Source organism: Trachinotus anak, unplaced genomic scaffold (genome assembly GCF_046630095.1).
Source record: "Trachinotus anak isolate AG129_WGS33_773 ecotype Australia unplaced genomic scaffold, CSIRO_AGI_Tana_v1 ptg000008l, whole genome shotgun sequence".
Lineage (NCBI taxonomy): Eukaryota > Metazoa > Chordata > Actinopteri > Carangiformes > Carangidae > Trachinotus > Trachinotus anak.
This window is the reverse complement of record NW_027273859.1, coordinates 11,328,508-11,345,625: the sequence shown is the minus strand read 5'-3', so window position 1 is coordinate 11,345,625 and position 17,118 is coordinate 11,328,508. Positions and strand designations below refer to the sequence as shown.

Genomic DNA, 17,118 nt, shown 5'->3' with positions numbered 1-17,118 from the left:
AACAACAATTTCTCTGAGTCAGGTTTTCCCTGACACATTCTAAACAATGCTGTGAGAGGCTATTGAGAAATGTATTTAAAGGTTATCAGAGGTTTGTTTGCTATTGTCTTTGTTTGAGTGTGTGTGTGTGTGTGTGTGTTTGTGTGTGTGTGAGAGAGAGAGAGAGAAAGAGAGAGAAACAGAGAAATGCATTTTGTATTCATGCAAATCCATTTGGTTTCTAGCTAAGGTATAATGTGGAAATTGAAAATGGAGAAATGCAATGTGACAGGGGCTCAACGGCAGATGAACACTCCACACAAAACGCACGTGCAGACTCAAGTACACATAATATTCACAGTACCTAAACACCTACATCTTTAGACATACAAAAAAGCATTTAAATACTCTCTTGCTTTCTTGGCATAATTTACTATTGATGCAACAAATTAACTATCAAATTTAAAATGAAGACAGAGAATTGCACAAGAATACAAAATAAAACAAGATTCTGTTAAATTTCAGCAGACGTGTGTTATGATATCTTGTTATTTGTCTGTCTAGATATACAAAAAACTATCAAACAACAAATAAAATACAGGCAAAACACATCTGATTTACCTTTCACTCCTGTATGTGTGTGTGTACCTAGGTTCAAATGAGTGCACCTGTTGTATGTGCAAAAGACTAAATGCGTGTGGACGTGCATGTACAGTGCTCGTGTGCTTATGTGCACAGCTGTGTGCAGTGCCTCAGAACAGGAAGAGGGGGATTATCAGTGGGTTCATTTGAGGAAACAGTTCATCTGAGCTGTCAGGAAGCTTTGAAAGCAACTATAAACCCATCCTGAAGGGAGGGACAGTTTCAAAGGCTCATCAAGTTATATCACAGCTCCCTAAAAATACACAGTCTAACAGCATGTGTTCAGTATAAAGCAGGTGATAATAATTTTAGTCTGGTTGAAGCTATAAAATAGACCATGAACCCAATTAACCTACAGTGGTGTCGTTGATACAACAAGGATAACGGTGTCATTATGCTGTCATCACTCCCTGTATAACTTTAAAACACCTTCTCTAATTTAGAGTATGTAGGTCAGTCTGGCAATCGTGATGATGGACAGATACAGTAAATTCCACTCACGTGTGTTAATCTTCTGCAGGGAGATGTGTTTCTCTAGCTGGCGTCGCAGTTTGACCTCAGCGCCGTACTTTCCCGTGGTGCCATTGTCTGCCAGGATGAAGTGGGAGTGGAGACTGTTTAGAACCGTCAACTTGCTCATCGGGTTGGACATGGTCTGGTAAGGACGCACCACCTAATCGAGAGAAGATAGCATTTAACAGTTACTGTATGCAAACATCAGAGAAGCCCTGGGCTGACAGGGAATTTCTTAGCTCCATAATAGTAGCCCAAAAAAATTATTTGCCAATTATTACAGTATGTTCTCATTTTCAAGAGTGCTTATTAAAGGAAAACTTCGCCAACTTTCTCAAGTTTAATTTACTTGCCACAGAGCATACTACTCAGCCTTGGAAAACAGTTGGATAATGTCCTCTGAGGCTCGGGAGGAAGCTTTCCAAAGTCTGAAAAGGGGCTTGGAGGCTACAAAGTTTTAATGGCATGTCTAAGTTACAAACTGGGACATTGAGTTTCAAAGGCACGAGCATTTATCAGCCAGAGAAAGATGAACCCAAAGACGCTACGGGTTGTGTCATGGGAAATGTAGGATAACGTTTAATGACAACGCTTTTGTCAGGGTGATGAAAGGTGTTTGTTTGATTATCAATAAATAATCTGAAAAATTGTATTAAAAAATACATTATTCACCTATGTACCAGTCCAAGAATAACTCAGAAAAATACCCTGATGCATTCACATGATCCATCATTCTAAGCAACGCATTTATTGTACTTGAATTAAAGTTACACTAAATTACACAAAAAAAGATTGAATATTCATACAATATAAATGACAGTGTCTCAGAGCTTGGATTTGGTCTATTGGGGCAGCGGCTGACAATCTGAGGTAAACTCATCTGGCCATTAGGCATACAGTTAAGACCAATCAAGCATGAAAAAAGAGCTCCAGCGCTTAATCATCTCATTTCAGCCACCAACATTAATCGGCTCTGCTTGACTTGTTCGGCAGGACAGAGGGAGGCTCATTCTGATGAAATTTTAACTATAACATAACATTGATTCCCGAGATTTGAATGAGTCAGCATGTGCTCCACATTCTCATGCCGTTCTGCCAGCTGTCCAACTCACTTTAAAGGAGTGTTTATCACAGACTGGATTGGCTTACTCAGCACCTCAGTTAATAAGCTGTCAACTGCAATTTACAGGCTCTGGCAACCGTGGACTGCACGTAACATTTTTCACTTACAGACATGCAAACAAGTGCTAGAGCATACACATGCCCACTCTGTGACTGCTTTTCATTGCTGCATTATACTTTGTGCTTAGAGACTTACATCTTTGCCAACAAGATCCTCTTGATTTTCCACGATGCCCCATGGAGCAATGCCAATGGTGCAGATCTTCCCCCTTGACTTGGAGGCGTGGTCTTTCAGTGCATCACCCACATGGCGAATCACCCCTGTACGTGTACGTGTGTGTGTGTATGTGTGTGTGTGTGTGTGTGTGTGTGTATGTGTGTGTGTGTGTGTGTGTGTTTGAAAGAAGGACAGAAAATCAGATAACAGAAATCAGTTTTGTTACGATCAACACACAATCTAAACTTAGATTATGATACACTCTGCTGTGAGAGATTCTGTTAGGCACAGAAGACAACCGCATGGCAGCCAATTTGAAAATACACAATCACACATACACACAGCTTCACACACAGATATGTGGCAACTCCAGGCTTCTAGTTGCTGTCCTCAGAGAAGAGAAGAAGCAGTCAGACCTGGAGGCCAACTTATTCCATCTCTCCTGCTGACATTCTCCACCTCTACCCTCAACTGTCCCTCCAATCCATCCCTCCATCCATTATTCAGGCCTCTCACTTTCTCTTTCTTTCCTCTGCACCCATTCTGTCACTAAATCTTACTTTCTATTCCTTTCTGTATTCAAGTGTGCACACTCTACAGGATCCAACAACGTATCATTTCTCTCTATCTGTTCTTATCTCTCCTATTAAACATTCTTGTCCTTTCTTTTTTCTCTTGTCCAGCCTTAATGTGACATAGAAACAAGGCAAGAACACAAACAGTGAACGGCTACAAAGTGTAAACAGCACTGATAAGAATTCCATGATCAACGCTGGTGATACTGTTTGACCAAAGGTAAAGCTAAGAAATATGTGGTCGATACAATCCCAGTATATAAAAACATTCATTTTGCAACACAGTCAATAATTTTAGTATCAGTTCACAGTAATTGTTGATATTAGACTTCAGGATACTACACTTACAGTAATCTGTAAACTATATACCATGTATAATAGATGTATGTGCTATCACAAACACCACTATCCATAGCTAACCAAGATCAGAAACATAGTGGAGCTCAAGTTCAGAGAAACTACTTTCCATATGCATGATAACCCCATACTTATGCATAATTAATGTGCTGTCAATCTGTCAGCTCACGTTTTGGTTGACCTTATTTCTACTGATTTTATTTTGCCACACACACTTTTACCCAATCATCTTGTTGCTCTCAGACTATAACTGTTTCTTCCTGAACTGCTTTTATACTCCCAACCCTCCACCTCCTATGTCCAGTGAGCCCTTCATAAATCCTGCTCCAGGCCAATTTCATCCAGCTACTCAGTGTCTCCAGAAAGTGATCCTCTTAGTCACCAAAGTCTCAAGCCGATCTGCTCCAGACCATCGACTCTTCTAGGGGAAAATCCCATTTTGCTTTCAGTGGGTTACCACTCCTTGAAATGTATGAGCGCATGATGGGCCCTATCATTTCTGTCAATGCAACTAATAAAATAATAACTTTTCTCACTTTTTGTTCGAATAGTCTTCCTTGATTAAAATACATTTTGTATGATCAAATATACAGTTTGGTCTAAATGAGACACCCTTTTATTGACTTCTAGCCATAAAAATAAGCAGTTTAGACTCTCTGACACCATTTTCGTTCAAGATGCATAAAATAAAAATTGAAAATGATCACTTCCCCTGTCTGACTTTGAATGTCTGTATTAGTAGTTAAGTGCTCATAATATACTTGAAAGAACCCTTTGCAGTGATCCAGTAGTTGAACATCTTTATGTCCCAGAGGGGCTTAATGAATGGTTATTTAATAGCTGATAATTCAAGAGGAACATTGTAACACACTCATTACACTCCTACTGCAGCACTTGCCACTCAATTTGTATAAAAAGAAGAGAGGCTGCAAGGTTCAGATGAAATGATGATTTTTTTTGTTTCTTTAAAATGAAGTTGCCTTTTCGGACTATACTTTACCTGTGTTGACCCCACCAGTGAATATCCAGGCTCCTGTTGTCATGGCAGCCTTAATGAGCCCTTTGCCGAAGACCTGTTTGAGTTTGGGTTGTAATTCAAAGTTCTGCAGGCCCCCGTGGACTGAGATGAGCAGCTTGGGCAGGTCCAGCTGCCATTCCTTGGTCATCAGGTGGAGCAGCAGGTCAGGCTTCGTGTCATAAGACACCCGCACGTACTGCAAACATTAAACAGTGTGTCAGTGATGTACAGTAGCACATCTGCTTCACCCATCACATGGGTGACATAAACACACAAACAGGAACACATATGCATACGCATACAGTATGTGCACACAACACATGTTACAAGAGCATTACACATGTACAACTGTGACATGAAGGTAAAATTAGGACATTGAAAAATATCACATAGTGGTGAGAACCTGCCTGAGTGTATGGCTTTTATTTTCATTATTCTACAAAATGTATTGAACAGATGTTTATTACGACTGAAAGAACACGTGCATTATGGAGCATCTGTTTATTGGCATCTAATTTGCTCTCAGACACCCAACCTGAGATGTGTCTAGATGAATAATTTAACACTGGGAATAAATCAGACATAATTTAGTCTTAATCATCTGAATGTTGGAGTACACGTGATGTGATTGTGTCACCATGATTAGACAAAGACAGTGACTGTGTGAATGACATGTACAATCAGACTACTTTTGGGATGGAGTGATAAATCAGGCAGACTTTTATCTGCTGTGCTGCAGCCTCCAGACACTTAAGTCTTTTAAATCAATAATTATATGTAATTACATAATAATTATACTCATTTAATTGATTTTGCTGGTCTCCTCAGGCATGCTCATGTGATGCATTTTCTACATATGTGTGATGCCTTTTAATTTGTTCTGTGTGATTGGGGAAGGAACACAAGGACTCTTGATGAGCTCTCTTTAAATGTCATTTCCATTTAGTATTTGAACTGTTTATGAAATGTATTACATTACAAAAGCTTGGCAGTGATTGACTTTCTCGAGAAGCAGGGTTAAAGCAGGAAACTGACAAAATGCAACACAGCGGATATGTTATGAGGTTCACCATGGCTTTGTTGGAGTGTCCTCCTCCCTGGAACTCAATGGTGCCGAAGGCATCAGTGGGACTGAGCTGTGTGTGTTTACTGATTGACCACTTCTCTGACAGGCTGTCATTCTTGGCCAAACGCTCTGCCTTATCATTCTGACTGGATGACAGGCCCGGGGGCAGGCCCACGTGCTGACCTATCAGACGACCACAACAGCACCTGGATGAGAGGAGAAAGTAAGAGTAGAATGTAAGATTGATATATTACACGCTCCTTTCCAGAGAACATTTGAAACCTTACGAGGTCTGAGCCCCAAGCAAAACTATTGTGGCATTGAGAGGGAAAAAAGAAAGGGTGACAGAGAGGTTGTGTGTGCCAGAAAGAATGAGAGAAAGTACGTGAAAGCTGCTGTGGTCATGTGCCTTGCAGTAAGAGGTGGGCAAGGCTGAAGTGACAGCTTGTCATTTGACTTTCATCTCCTGACAGGAGCGAGGGGAGGAGAAGGATCTGTGGGCCCCTGCAATCTTGTATTGACTCTGTCTCTTTTTGTTTTCTGTTCTTCACAAACCTCTGTCTATCTCTCTCCCTTGTTCTCCTCTCCCTTTCCCTCTCGGCAGCTCAAGAATTAGCAGAATGACAGTTACACGAGCACATACTTATTCAGATATACTGAATGCAGCTTTCATATTCAGATTTTTAACCTTACAGGATGGAGTGGGAGCCCTGGGAGGAAAGGAAGTCAGAATGCTTTGATTATCACTTCATGTTTCCGTCGTCTTTCACCAAACGTACTTTGCCTCCCTCTGCCTTACGTGCCAAAACAGAGGTTTTTGACTAAAAAGAGAAAAGCTGATTTGATTGTGGGGAACATCTCTTTCCCCTCCTCCTGCTCATGCCTTCCACCCGCTTTCCTCTAGCTATGCTAATTCTGCTTACCTAACTAACAGTGGCATTTCCTGTGTGTGTGTGTGTGTGTGTGTGTGTGTGTGTGTGTGTCCATGTGCATGAGGGCTGGTACAGCAGCTTAAGCTTGACTGTCGGAGTTTGTTACCTCAAGCGACAACATCAGCTCTAGTAAAGATTTTGATTATGTCAGCAAGACAGTGACAAAATGAGAATAAGACTGGGAATGGAGATAGTGAGTGTCTCTGTCAAAACTAGGTTTCTTTTTTTTTTTTTTAATCATGACAATGTAACGTAATAGTGTATTATACTGACAGGCCCTTTATAACTGTGTTTTCATATACTGAGTGGATAAGAAGTATGCTCCTGTGGGCTCTACCATGAGTGTTGCTTAAATGAATAACCTTTTAAAATGATGTGGAATATTTTGCTGTCTATATGAACTGACCTGGCTCTTGATTTCACTAATGTCACTCAGCAGCTAAACTTGTTATTTGTGGTTTTGTCAGTATTTTGGCTCGTTAGTGTGGAGCATCTACCTGTGATGCAAATAGAAGCCAGCGTGATATTACTCTGAGGCTTGTTTTAAAAGGTCAATAGTTAAACAGGGCTCTTAATCTGCTATATGTGAGGTGAGCTATCACATTACCGACCTCACTCACTAGGGTCTTGTAGCATTTACAACAAATAATCAAGCAGCTGAATCATAAATATGTAGAATTAGCAGAAATTTCTCAGATTTTAACTCTTTAGTTTCTTTATCCCTATAATAAAAAAGACAAGCTGGAAATAAGAGCACAGTAATGTAATTTACATGTAATATAATACATTGAGATCTTTTCCTTTTACTTTAAACACATTCTTACTCACCTATGGGGGTCTTTGGCGCTCACTATGATATGAACACATTCTCTCTTGCTGAATGCTCTCTCTATCCACGATTTCTGTGCCTGCAGGAATGAAGACAGAAGAACAGTCAGTCTTTGTAAGATAATGTAGCTGTACCTTGAACATGCAGGAGTGACAGCAGACAGACAACAGGAACAGGCTCATATCATGACCAGGCCTAATGTAAAAATAAAAATAAGTCTGAGAAATTCAGAAATTTAAAGAAAAGAAAGAAAAGAAGAAAGAAAAGAAAAATCAGCAATTCCACATCCAAACTTAAGAACAACTACAGCCACCACCTTGCCTCCAAAAACATGTTTTGTGAGGTCACTGTGACCTTGACCTTTGACTACCAACTTCTAATCAGTTCATCCTTGAGTCCAAGTAAATGTTTGTGCAAAATTTGAAGAAATTCCTTGAGGCGTTCCTGAGATATCACATTCAAGAGGCCAAAACCGTGTTTTGTGAGGTTACTGAGATATTGTGTTCACAAGGACAGGACAGACGGACGGATAACACTAAAACATTATGCCTCCAGCCAAGGCTGTTGTTGGCACTTTGGAAATGACATACACACGCAGACACATCTCTCTCTCTCTCTCTCTCACACACACACACACACACACACATACACACAAGTCCCTCACACATAATTCAAACACTGAGGACACTCTGACACAAATGTTTTATGTTATTCAGTGACTCAAGCCCAAACCAGATGAGATGAGGAGCTGGGAGAGAGAAAGCGGATGTTAAATGCACTGAGGCATTAAATTACGTCAGAGTTCCAGTCCTTAGATACTCTCATATGTAGCCAGATGAGTGTGTGTGTGTGTGTGTGTGTGCGTGCACTTTAATATGAGAAAGTGTGTGTATGCATTTCTATATGTGCGTTTTCCTCTTATATTGTATAGAGTATAAAAAGACTTCCTCAGCATAATGTAGCCAGTGGAATGGTGCATATGTGAGACTGTGATCCTCAACAGTCACATCTGCTGCAGGTCTGAGTGACAGAACGACTGACTGGAGCCAATTATCCTGCCACACACACAAGTAGAAAGACGCTTTTCAACCATACAGATAGCCTGGGTCACACATGCAGCACAGGATTAGAGACTAATACACATCTCTATTGACGTCTCCACTCATACATGCATGAATGCTTTATATATATGTAAAAAGGCCACAAGGTGATATTCTGTATGTAGAAAAGACCACTGAGAGCTAATAAGAAAAGGCACAGTATCCAGTTTTATGATAAAAATATACAAAAATAATTAAGCCTGCTTGTTTTAGTTAACACTATATATCATCTACGACACTGTGAGCTTTATCAGTGACCACAGCGTTGGGACAGCACTGAACCGTTTACAGTGATCTGTAAGTAATAATGTTGCATTGTCACAATAGATACGAGTAACCTAAATATAAATGTTACAAGGTGAATTTACTACAGCTGAATTTTCTTGTTGTTTTACATATCCCAACACAACGCTAACAGAAAACAGTGTTGTTTTGGTTTGTGTGTCTGCTTCATATCACAGGTTGCTGCTACAAGAGAGATGATCTTTACATTATAGATACATGCGCATGTGCATTTGGATATTAGAATATAATATATATTTAGTAATATATGTAGCACCATAATACTGTAATGGCTTTAATCTTTAGCCTAACTGTTTATGTTTAGGTAATATAGCATATTGCAGTGATTATGGCAGGAAGCCAGGATCCTTACAAACCAGATACATTTTATTCTGTAGCTTATTAATTTTCTCTTACACTGAAAAGTTGGAAATGGGAGTATCCCAATTGTAAAACAGGGGGTTGGTTTTTACTGTAAGGAAACGGAAGTAATGGGTTGCAAAGTTAGTTTTAACATTTAGTAAAGTTCCTTTAGGATTGACAAGAGGAACAAACTGCAAATTTTTAATAGGCAACCACTAAAATTCTGCGATAACACAAATTCTCACATGTGAATTTACTAAAACAGAAACTGAGTAATGAAAAGAGTTTGCCTTGTAATCTATATTATGATCTGTGGTCAAAGGAGATAAAACCACAGGAAAATGAAATAATAGCTTCTCATCGCAATGATTAATGATTAATGAATTGATTAACTGTGGAAATAAAACAGAATACAGTAAACGGTATGCTACTATCATACATACATTATACATCCAGTATGTATTGCATCCTGTACGATGTAAATGTTCTGTCTCTGTGATTATGAGAAAGTTACCCTCTTCCATTTAAATGCACTTCTTTTGACTCAGCTCTTTGTGGTTCAAAGGTTGCACTTCCTGGGTTGACACCGCCATTCCAAGAAGTGGATTATGTCTGTGAGAGGTTTTGTGGCAACGGAGCACAGCACCAGTGGTCCAGAATAGGGACGAATGTCACAATGGGACATTCACAGACTACCAGGAGGACACACAGACCAGACTCCCAAACCCACAGCAGAGGGAACACAACAGCCATGAAAACAAAAGGACAGAGCTTTTTTTCTGCTTTTTATTCTGGGAGAGCTGCCCCGGCTCTTCTCCCAGCCAGCAGAGCTGAGAGCTGCTTGTACAGGATTTTCCCCACCAGCACAGCTACAACAACACACGCCCCATCCGCCTGACTGGCCCTGTCACACCACGGCACGCCAAAACCCACCGCATCCGGCTACAAACAGGCTGAGCCTGCACACAGGCACACTTACCCTAACACCAAACTTCCCACGATTAACCATTACTCTGGGGGGCTGGGGGGCTGCTTTTAGAGATCACCCTGGCCACGATGACTCAGCAGGCCACAGCAACGCCCCCAGCCCCATTCTTTCTCTGACATGCCAAAACTGTGTATTCATCCGCCAGCTCATCCTTGCACAAACTAGATCCACTCAGTGGTAGCAGCAGCAGGTGTTTTTAGGGTTGATTAGTATTGACAGGGCTGATCGGCAAAATCAGAGTCACACAACACAGAAAGCCTTTCATGTTCTCCAAGAAAACCCCTAAAAGAGGAACCACAATCATTCTACCCCAGAGCATCCAATCTACCGCTTTCCTTACCCTTCCACCCTTTTTTCCCCCCAACAGATAGGCTATTCACATTTTCTCACTCATACGGTTGCATCTCTTTCTCTCACTCTTCCTCTCATGCTCTCTACTGTTGCTTATGAGATTTGACATGGCATGAGATGGCACAGGGCCTGCACTGCATTGTGTAATTAAGATTTATCACCAGGGCGCGCTCACATGCACACACACACCGACACACACACACCACCTGTCTAGCAAAACAGTGGACTGTGTTATGTGCAAGCGTGTTTGTGTGTAAAGGATGACTGTCCAGCAAATGAGCAACATCTGACAGCTTGTTAGGGGTCTTGACTCTATTATACTTGACCTCCACCACCACCACCACCACCACCACCACCACCAACCTTTTCTCCCTGTTCTCCCTTCCCCCTCCTATACTATTGTAGCTCCTCTGCGTTATTGGCACTGGCAGCAAGTGGAATTGAGAACCATATCCAATCAACAGCCTAATCTCTCTGCTGTCTCGCTTTTTTCTCTTTTACCTTTACACACATGAATGACTCAGCTTTTATATGGGCATATAGGTGGGCATGTGGGCACGCTGTGGCACTTTCAAATAGAGTTTGTTTACATGTGCAGTAGTATCCTGATTTTGAGCTTCATTCTGTTTTTGATTTTATACAGGAAATGGCATTTACATGGAACATAACAGTATCCAGGTCTCTGATTGTCTGCCTGCAGATGTGTATCAGCCATGACCATCGTTCTGACACCTGGACAAGGTGTTTACATGCCACAGTATCCTGGTTTCTATCAGAGAACTCAAGGTAGTACATCTAGATTTCACAAAACTTATATAAGGTTTTGTCTGGTTTCCTGAAACCAGCACAAACCTTCTACATGTACAAGACATAACCAGATTTCTCCAAAAACCCAATCATAGCTAATGCACATGTGAAGTACTCATAGAGGATGTTTTACTAGTAAACTAGTAAACTAGTGAATTTCTTTGACAAGAGTTTATCAAAAAAATGATTCCTAAAAGTGATTAAAGATAAATCATCATCATTCCCCTTGTGCTGAATTGTGTCTTCATCCTCTCTTTCTACAGCTCTTGATTTGCTTCACAGTGAATTTGGTTTTACTGCCAGAGAAGTGATTAAAGTAGAAAATAGAGCCGCTTCCTTTTTTCAACTGCATCATGATTTCTATTTTTGGTTCACTTTGATTTTACATGTATTAGGAATGATATCATAACTTAGAGAGCTATTAAATTTTCAAAAAATCAATCTCAGTAAATGGTGATAACACATATAATAAATCATGTTGGTCACGATGGTTAGACCACATTTTTTGGATGCGTATCAAAAAAGATAGTTTTCTTATGGTGCATTTAATGCACTTCAGGGTAAAAAAAATAGCAAACTCAAGAGCTAAACAAAAGACAGAACCAACATCTTAATGTGTATTTAGTTCTTATTCTTATCTATTCATATTTGATAAAAATCTTTGGTACAGTAGAGGGAGAGATTTTTTTTCCTTACTTCCAATTACTCATTATAAAATGAAATAAACAGATTAAATATGACTCATGTAAACACCAAAAATAGATATTTAAAAAAAATGATTTTCACCCAAATAAAGCATCCCGCTAAGAGATGGACATTGATTTCCACAACTGGAGGGATTATAATTAAAACTGAATGGATAGGAGTAGACTTAATTTGCCCAGTTAAACACCAAACGTATCAAAAATAAACTGTGGTAAAAAGTCTTGAGGTTGATAAGAAGGTTCGTCAGAGCAAAAACTGTGAAGCATGTGTCTGATGACTCACCTGTAGTTTGTGATGTGATGGGCTGCATTGTTGTGCTCATCTTAATAAAGGCAGACAGCAGTGTTAGAGGTATGATGCTACCTAAAAGCTAAAAGGCACTAAATGAACCTGATCAGGCCACCTCTCAGTCCACAGGCATCTGGTCTACTCTGGGACTATTAGCACTGCTGGAATGTGTATATGCGCGCGCGTGTGTGTGTGTGTGTGTGTGTGTATGTGTGTGTCTTCATGGTGTTGAAGGAACACACCAGGCAAGCCCTGAATCCCTACTAAACCAGCTACTCATCTCTCACAGTCTCCTCTCCACTCACACCAACTCCAAACAGGCATTATATAAGCCTTTAAATCTAATTAAAGATTTTAAAAAATGAACGTAAAACCACAATAGTGTCTGACCTCTCCAAAATATTCTATAAGTCTACCCTCTACCAGAAAACTGTTCTCAGAGAGGTAACTGTCGTCATCTCACTGGCACCTCTCCTTTTTTTAGATTTAAATTTAAGTTGGACTGTTAGGCTGTGTGTGTGTGTTGCGTATGACTAGGTGTGTATGTTTGTGTCAGTGAGAGAGAGAGAGAGAGAGAGAGATAGAGAGAGAAAGAAAGAGGGAGAGAGAAAGAGAGAGAGACAGTGTCACCTCAGCCTCATTTCTGTCAGAGACCAAGAACAAAGAGGGAGTCTGGATGGCAAGAGAGTCTATTAGGTGAAGTAACGGCATTCGTTGAGCCTGCTCACCATCCTTATTTTGCCCTAAACGATAGACACACACGCACACACACATGTTAGTGAGTTTTTGCTGTTGCACTTGCAGCTTTCCTGCTGTTATTTTACAGTACAGGGTTACTTTCCTACCTGTTTTCATTAAGGAGATTAAGGAATACAGACCAGGTTTAATTAGCAGGAGCAGTGGGAGAAGCATAAGACTGTAATCTGAACTAAATGAACTCTCACAATAGACAAGCAGGAAAAACACAGAAAGGAAAGAGAATGTACTTTCCAAAAACTGTAATCCTTCTTAACATAAAACACACACACGCACACACACAAACCAACAACAAAACGTGAATGTAAGCAGAATCATCAGCAACAAAACTGCTCCCCCAGATCTGGCGTAAATTAAAACCTAATGTATTCAGTGTCATGGCAGACTCTGCTTAGAGGAGCGCACCTGAGTCCACATATTCCAGATGCTGCAAGGCACCACAAGCACGAGTGCGAGCGTGTGCATGCACATATGATTAACCACACACACACACACACACACACGAAGACACACCTATGAGCAAGCGTCGAGGATGGCACTTTCTACTTACTCACTTGCTTGTTACCTCTAAGGCGCACACACACACACACACACGTAATGTGCGTACACATGCACATTACCAGTGTCAACTATGACTTCCAGAACAAACAGCACATTAACATGCAATATCAGTTTATGCATGAAGAAAATAGAAAATAAATTATAATTATTTATAGTAAACAGTGGTTCGCTGAGGCAAATGAACTTGCTCCCTAATGAGCCTCTAATGGACTTGATGGGCGCCCTAAACTGAAATTTATGATCTAATGGATGAGATGAGCTTCTTAGTACAGGCCATTTCGTCTGTCCTCTTGCTTCCACTGAATCGACTAGATGTGATCTCAACACTTTTATGCATATGTCCTCATGAAATCCAGATGGAAGAGTTCAGGATGTGTGAGTTTTTTTTTTAATGGCAAGTTCAGAGACAGTACTGTAATATAGAGGAGACATGGCACTCTGTCACTTCAGAGTAAAGTAAAGTAAAGTAAAGTAATCTGTCATTGAAATTCATACAGTAATCTGTTTCTAAGATTGGTATGCAGAAAAGAAGAAGATCCAGTTTTGTTTTGACCTTGTTCCGGACCCAGACAGGTCAGAGCAGACATGAACTGAACTGCAGCTGAGTTAAAATAGATTCAGCTCAGTCATCTCACCTTCTATCTCAATCACACTCATCTACTAAATGTCACTGTGAGTGTCTCTGTTCATCCCTTCTCTCTCCTTCATCTTCCCCTATCAGTTCTCTTTGTAAGCCTTTACAACAACAGTGCACAATGCACAACAGACTGTATTTAAACCCGGAGATGGCCGATACTATACACAATGACCTTCACAATACAGCCAATCTTAGGCAACAACACTAGATTGTGACTCGACGGTTGATCCGGACCCACAAAGACCAATGCCAGCTCCATGTAGTTACCTACATTAAGGGTGAGGTCATTGCCTCTAAATGCAATCTTGTCAAGGGGAGGAACCATTTATGCAAGTGAAATAGCATTCACTGACCTGGACACACACGCAAACACCGGCTTTATCCTCCTGGAGGGTAGCTGGCATGCATGTGTATGAGCCAGCATATACGCATTCATACTCTTTCTCTTTCTCTCTCTCTATCTCACACGCACAAACTGAGTTTTCCACTTGTTTCAGCATTTTGCAGCTTATGAGATTTAAAGTATAAACCAAAAAAGGGCAATAGAGTAGCAAAGCTGTTTTACAGGACCAGCTTAATAAGTGTGTGTGACTATGTGTATGTGTGTGCTCCTGGGTCAAGTTTGTCCTATTAGTCAACAACTGAGGTACATTCTTACAGAACACAAAACAACGAGCTACAAACTGGAGGCACTTGCCAGTTGCACAACATAGACTGAACCTTAGTCCAAACCAACAGTTCTTACCTCTACTCACCACCTCTTCTCTGGTCTGGTGGCCTGGAGGACAGTTATAAAAGGGGCAAAAACACAATGCAACAATGTGTAGAGTGCCCCAGTTCAAACTCATCTTTTCTACTTCTCTGTTGTGCTTAATTGCAAAATAACAAGGTAACCAAGCGCTGGTTCTCCTCTGGTGTGTTACAACAGAGAAAACCCTCAATCCCAGCCAACCTTTTCCACCCCTGTTCAGCAGCTGTCCCTCAGTCTGAGAGACTGGAGGTGAGTGGGCAATTGGTGAACACACAAGATAACCAAGTGCAGCACAAACCAAACTCTCTCAACTCTCTATTCCTAAATAAGTGTAAGATTTAAGGTACGCAGCACTTTTGATGCAAACACCCACTAAAGTTAAACTTCTCATCTACCCAGTGACAGAAAGAATCATAAACTCATAAACACAAGATTTAGAGGGAAGACTTAAGCGTCCTGAGGAAATTGCCCACAATTTCATCATGCACACTATGACGTCCAATTAGAATCATGTAGCAAACAAATTTTTGTTAAATGCCAAACATTAATAAGCACTAAAGGTACACAGGGAACATTTATTTAAATCATGCAATTTGTTAAGGGCAACCGGGATTCTTTGTTTTGATCTAAAACGATGTACAAATTCACACAGTGCAAGCCTGCCAATATTCTACTTTAGCGTTTAACTGCACATATTGTATCATCCACCTGCTTAAAAATGGCAAACAAAGCACTTCATTCTTAGACAATGGGCTTGTATTTTCTCCCTAGTGGTTACTTTCAAAGAAATTCATGCAGCTGCTTTGACGAGGCACAGCTTACATGGACATTTTAACAGCTTTACAGAGATTTTAGTTTTATGTTGACAAAAGACTGGGAAACAAAAGATGCTATAAATCTGCTCCTCAAAACTTTAAACAGCTTCAGTATTTGGGTTTACATAATGTAACTCAATGATCTATAATCATTTAGAAGATCAAGGACCAGATCAGTCACTGGTCATCTGTGTCTGATCCTTTTAATCAGTAACCTTGAGGAGACCTTCATTGAATTTATCTGGACTGGGATTCCTGTTATCCTGATGGGAGACTTAACGGTAGCTTGCACTTAGGTTTATGGAGTGACTTAAATTATAATTTATGGATTTCACTGCAGCTATATAATGTCCTATAAAACATAAGAGTATGGATAGAGTAAAACCCTTAAAGCAGCATTTCTATTTCATTCAGCTCTGTATATACTATGTGTTTGATTTATATTAAATTTAATTGAAACCCTAAACACCTCTCACCCTCCTGAACATTTAATTTATTAGCAGCTGTCTAGGAAGCAGGAGTAAGTGCACTTCGCCGGTGTGATGCTTATTCTTGGCAAGTAACTGTAAATCAGATTGAAAAATGAAAAGGATAAATACAGATTGTCAGAAATCCTGTAGTGAAGTTGTGTAGGAGCGGTGAATAAAAATGTAAGAGAGAAAGGGAGATCAACAAAGACAGAAGGGAAAATGAAACAGAGCAATTGCGGCAGAGAACATCCAAAGAAATGAGAAAGTGATTAAAAAAAGGGATAAAGAAACACACAGTGTTACATTTATCACCTGCAGTTTGGGATGCACCGATCTGATCCACAGAACTAGTGCTGGCTCAGATACTGACCTTCTGTCTAAGCCTTGTGGGTTTCTACCAAATGTGACCCATCTACATAAAATGTACTTTCGTCATGCATGCTATTTTAAATCTAAAAAACTTTTATGCATCAGTTATATTCATTCAGTTGTGGCAGGCTGACAATTTTTTTTAAGCACTGTAGCAACCACTGGCGTCATTTTACCTCACATACAAATCATCCCAATGATTTCCATGCAGTGAGGGGAGAGCACTGCTATGGAACTGGTACAGTTTGGGTGAGTCCATCCACTTTGTACGTATGTAGGATATTGTCTTGCATGCAGAGAAACATTTCACAAACTGCCTGATGCTAAAGACATTGACAGAAAAAATCCGTTCCAGTTCCTCGCATATCACTGAGAATATTTACGCATGTATACTGCACATTGTTGTTCACACAAGACAAATCCTCAGCAACCCCAGATGAATCACCTCATATATTCAGCACACAACATCAAATGCAAAATGCATGAGGGAAAGAAGTGTTTAAGTGTGTGTATTTTACAATGTGTTTGTGCATGCATCTATTTTCTTCTTGAGTGCTGTGCATTAATACATGCTTACTTGTGTACTTGTGCGCATGTGCAGGTGTTTTGAATGCGTGAGTGTAAT

At 40.3% G+C, this 17,118-nt stretch overlaps 1 protein-coding gene across 2 annotated transcripts in view; it reads right to left on the bottom strand.

Annotated features, from left to right (window-relative positions):
- Nucleotides 1-17,118, bottom strand: part of trpm3 (transient receptor potential cation channel, subfamily M, member 3) — a 147,046-nt gene that overhangs the window by 58,294 nt on the left and 71,634 nt on the right. For both annotated transcript variants that reach the window (XM_071482592.1, XM_071482593.1), the window contains 5 exons: nucleotides 7,250-7,329; nucleotides 5,494-5,695; nucleotides 4,406-4,619; nucleotides 2,453-2,577; nucleotides 1,123-1,294 (listed from right to left, as the gene is read on the bottom strand). In XM_071482592.1, coding sequence (XP_071338693.1) covers nucleotides 1,123-1,294; nucleotides 2,453-2,577; nucleotides 4,406-4,619; nucleotides 5,494-5,695; nucleotides 7,250-7,329 — 793 coding nt within the window. The remainder of the gene's footprint in view (nucleotides 1-1,122; nucleotides 1,295-2,452; nucleotides 2,578-4,405; nucleotides 4,620-5,493; nucleotides 5,696-7,249; nucleotides 7,330-17,118) is intronic.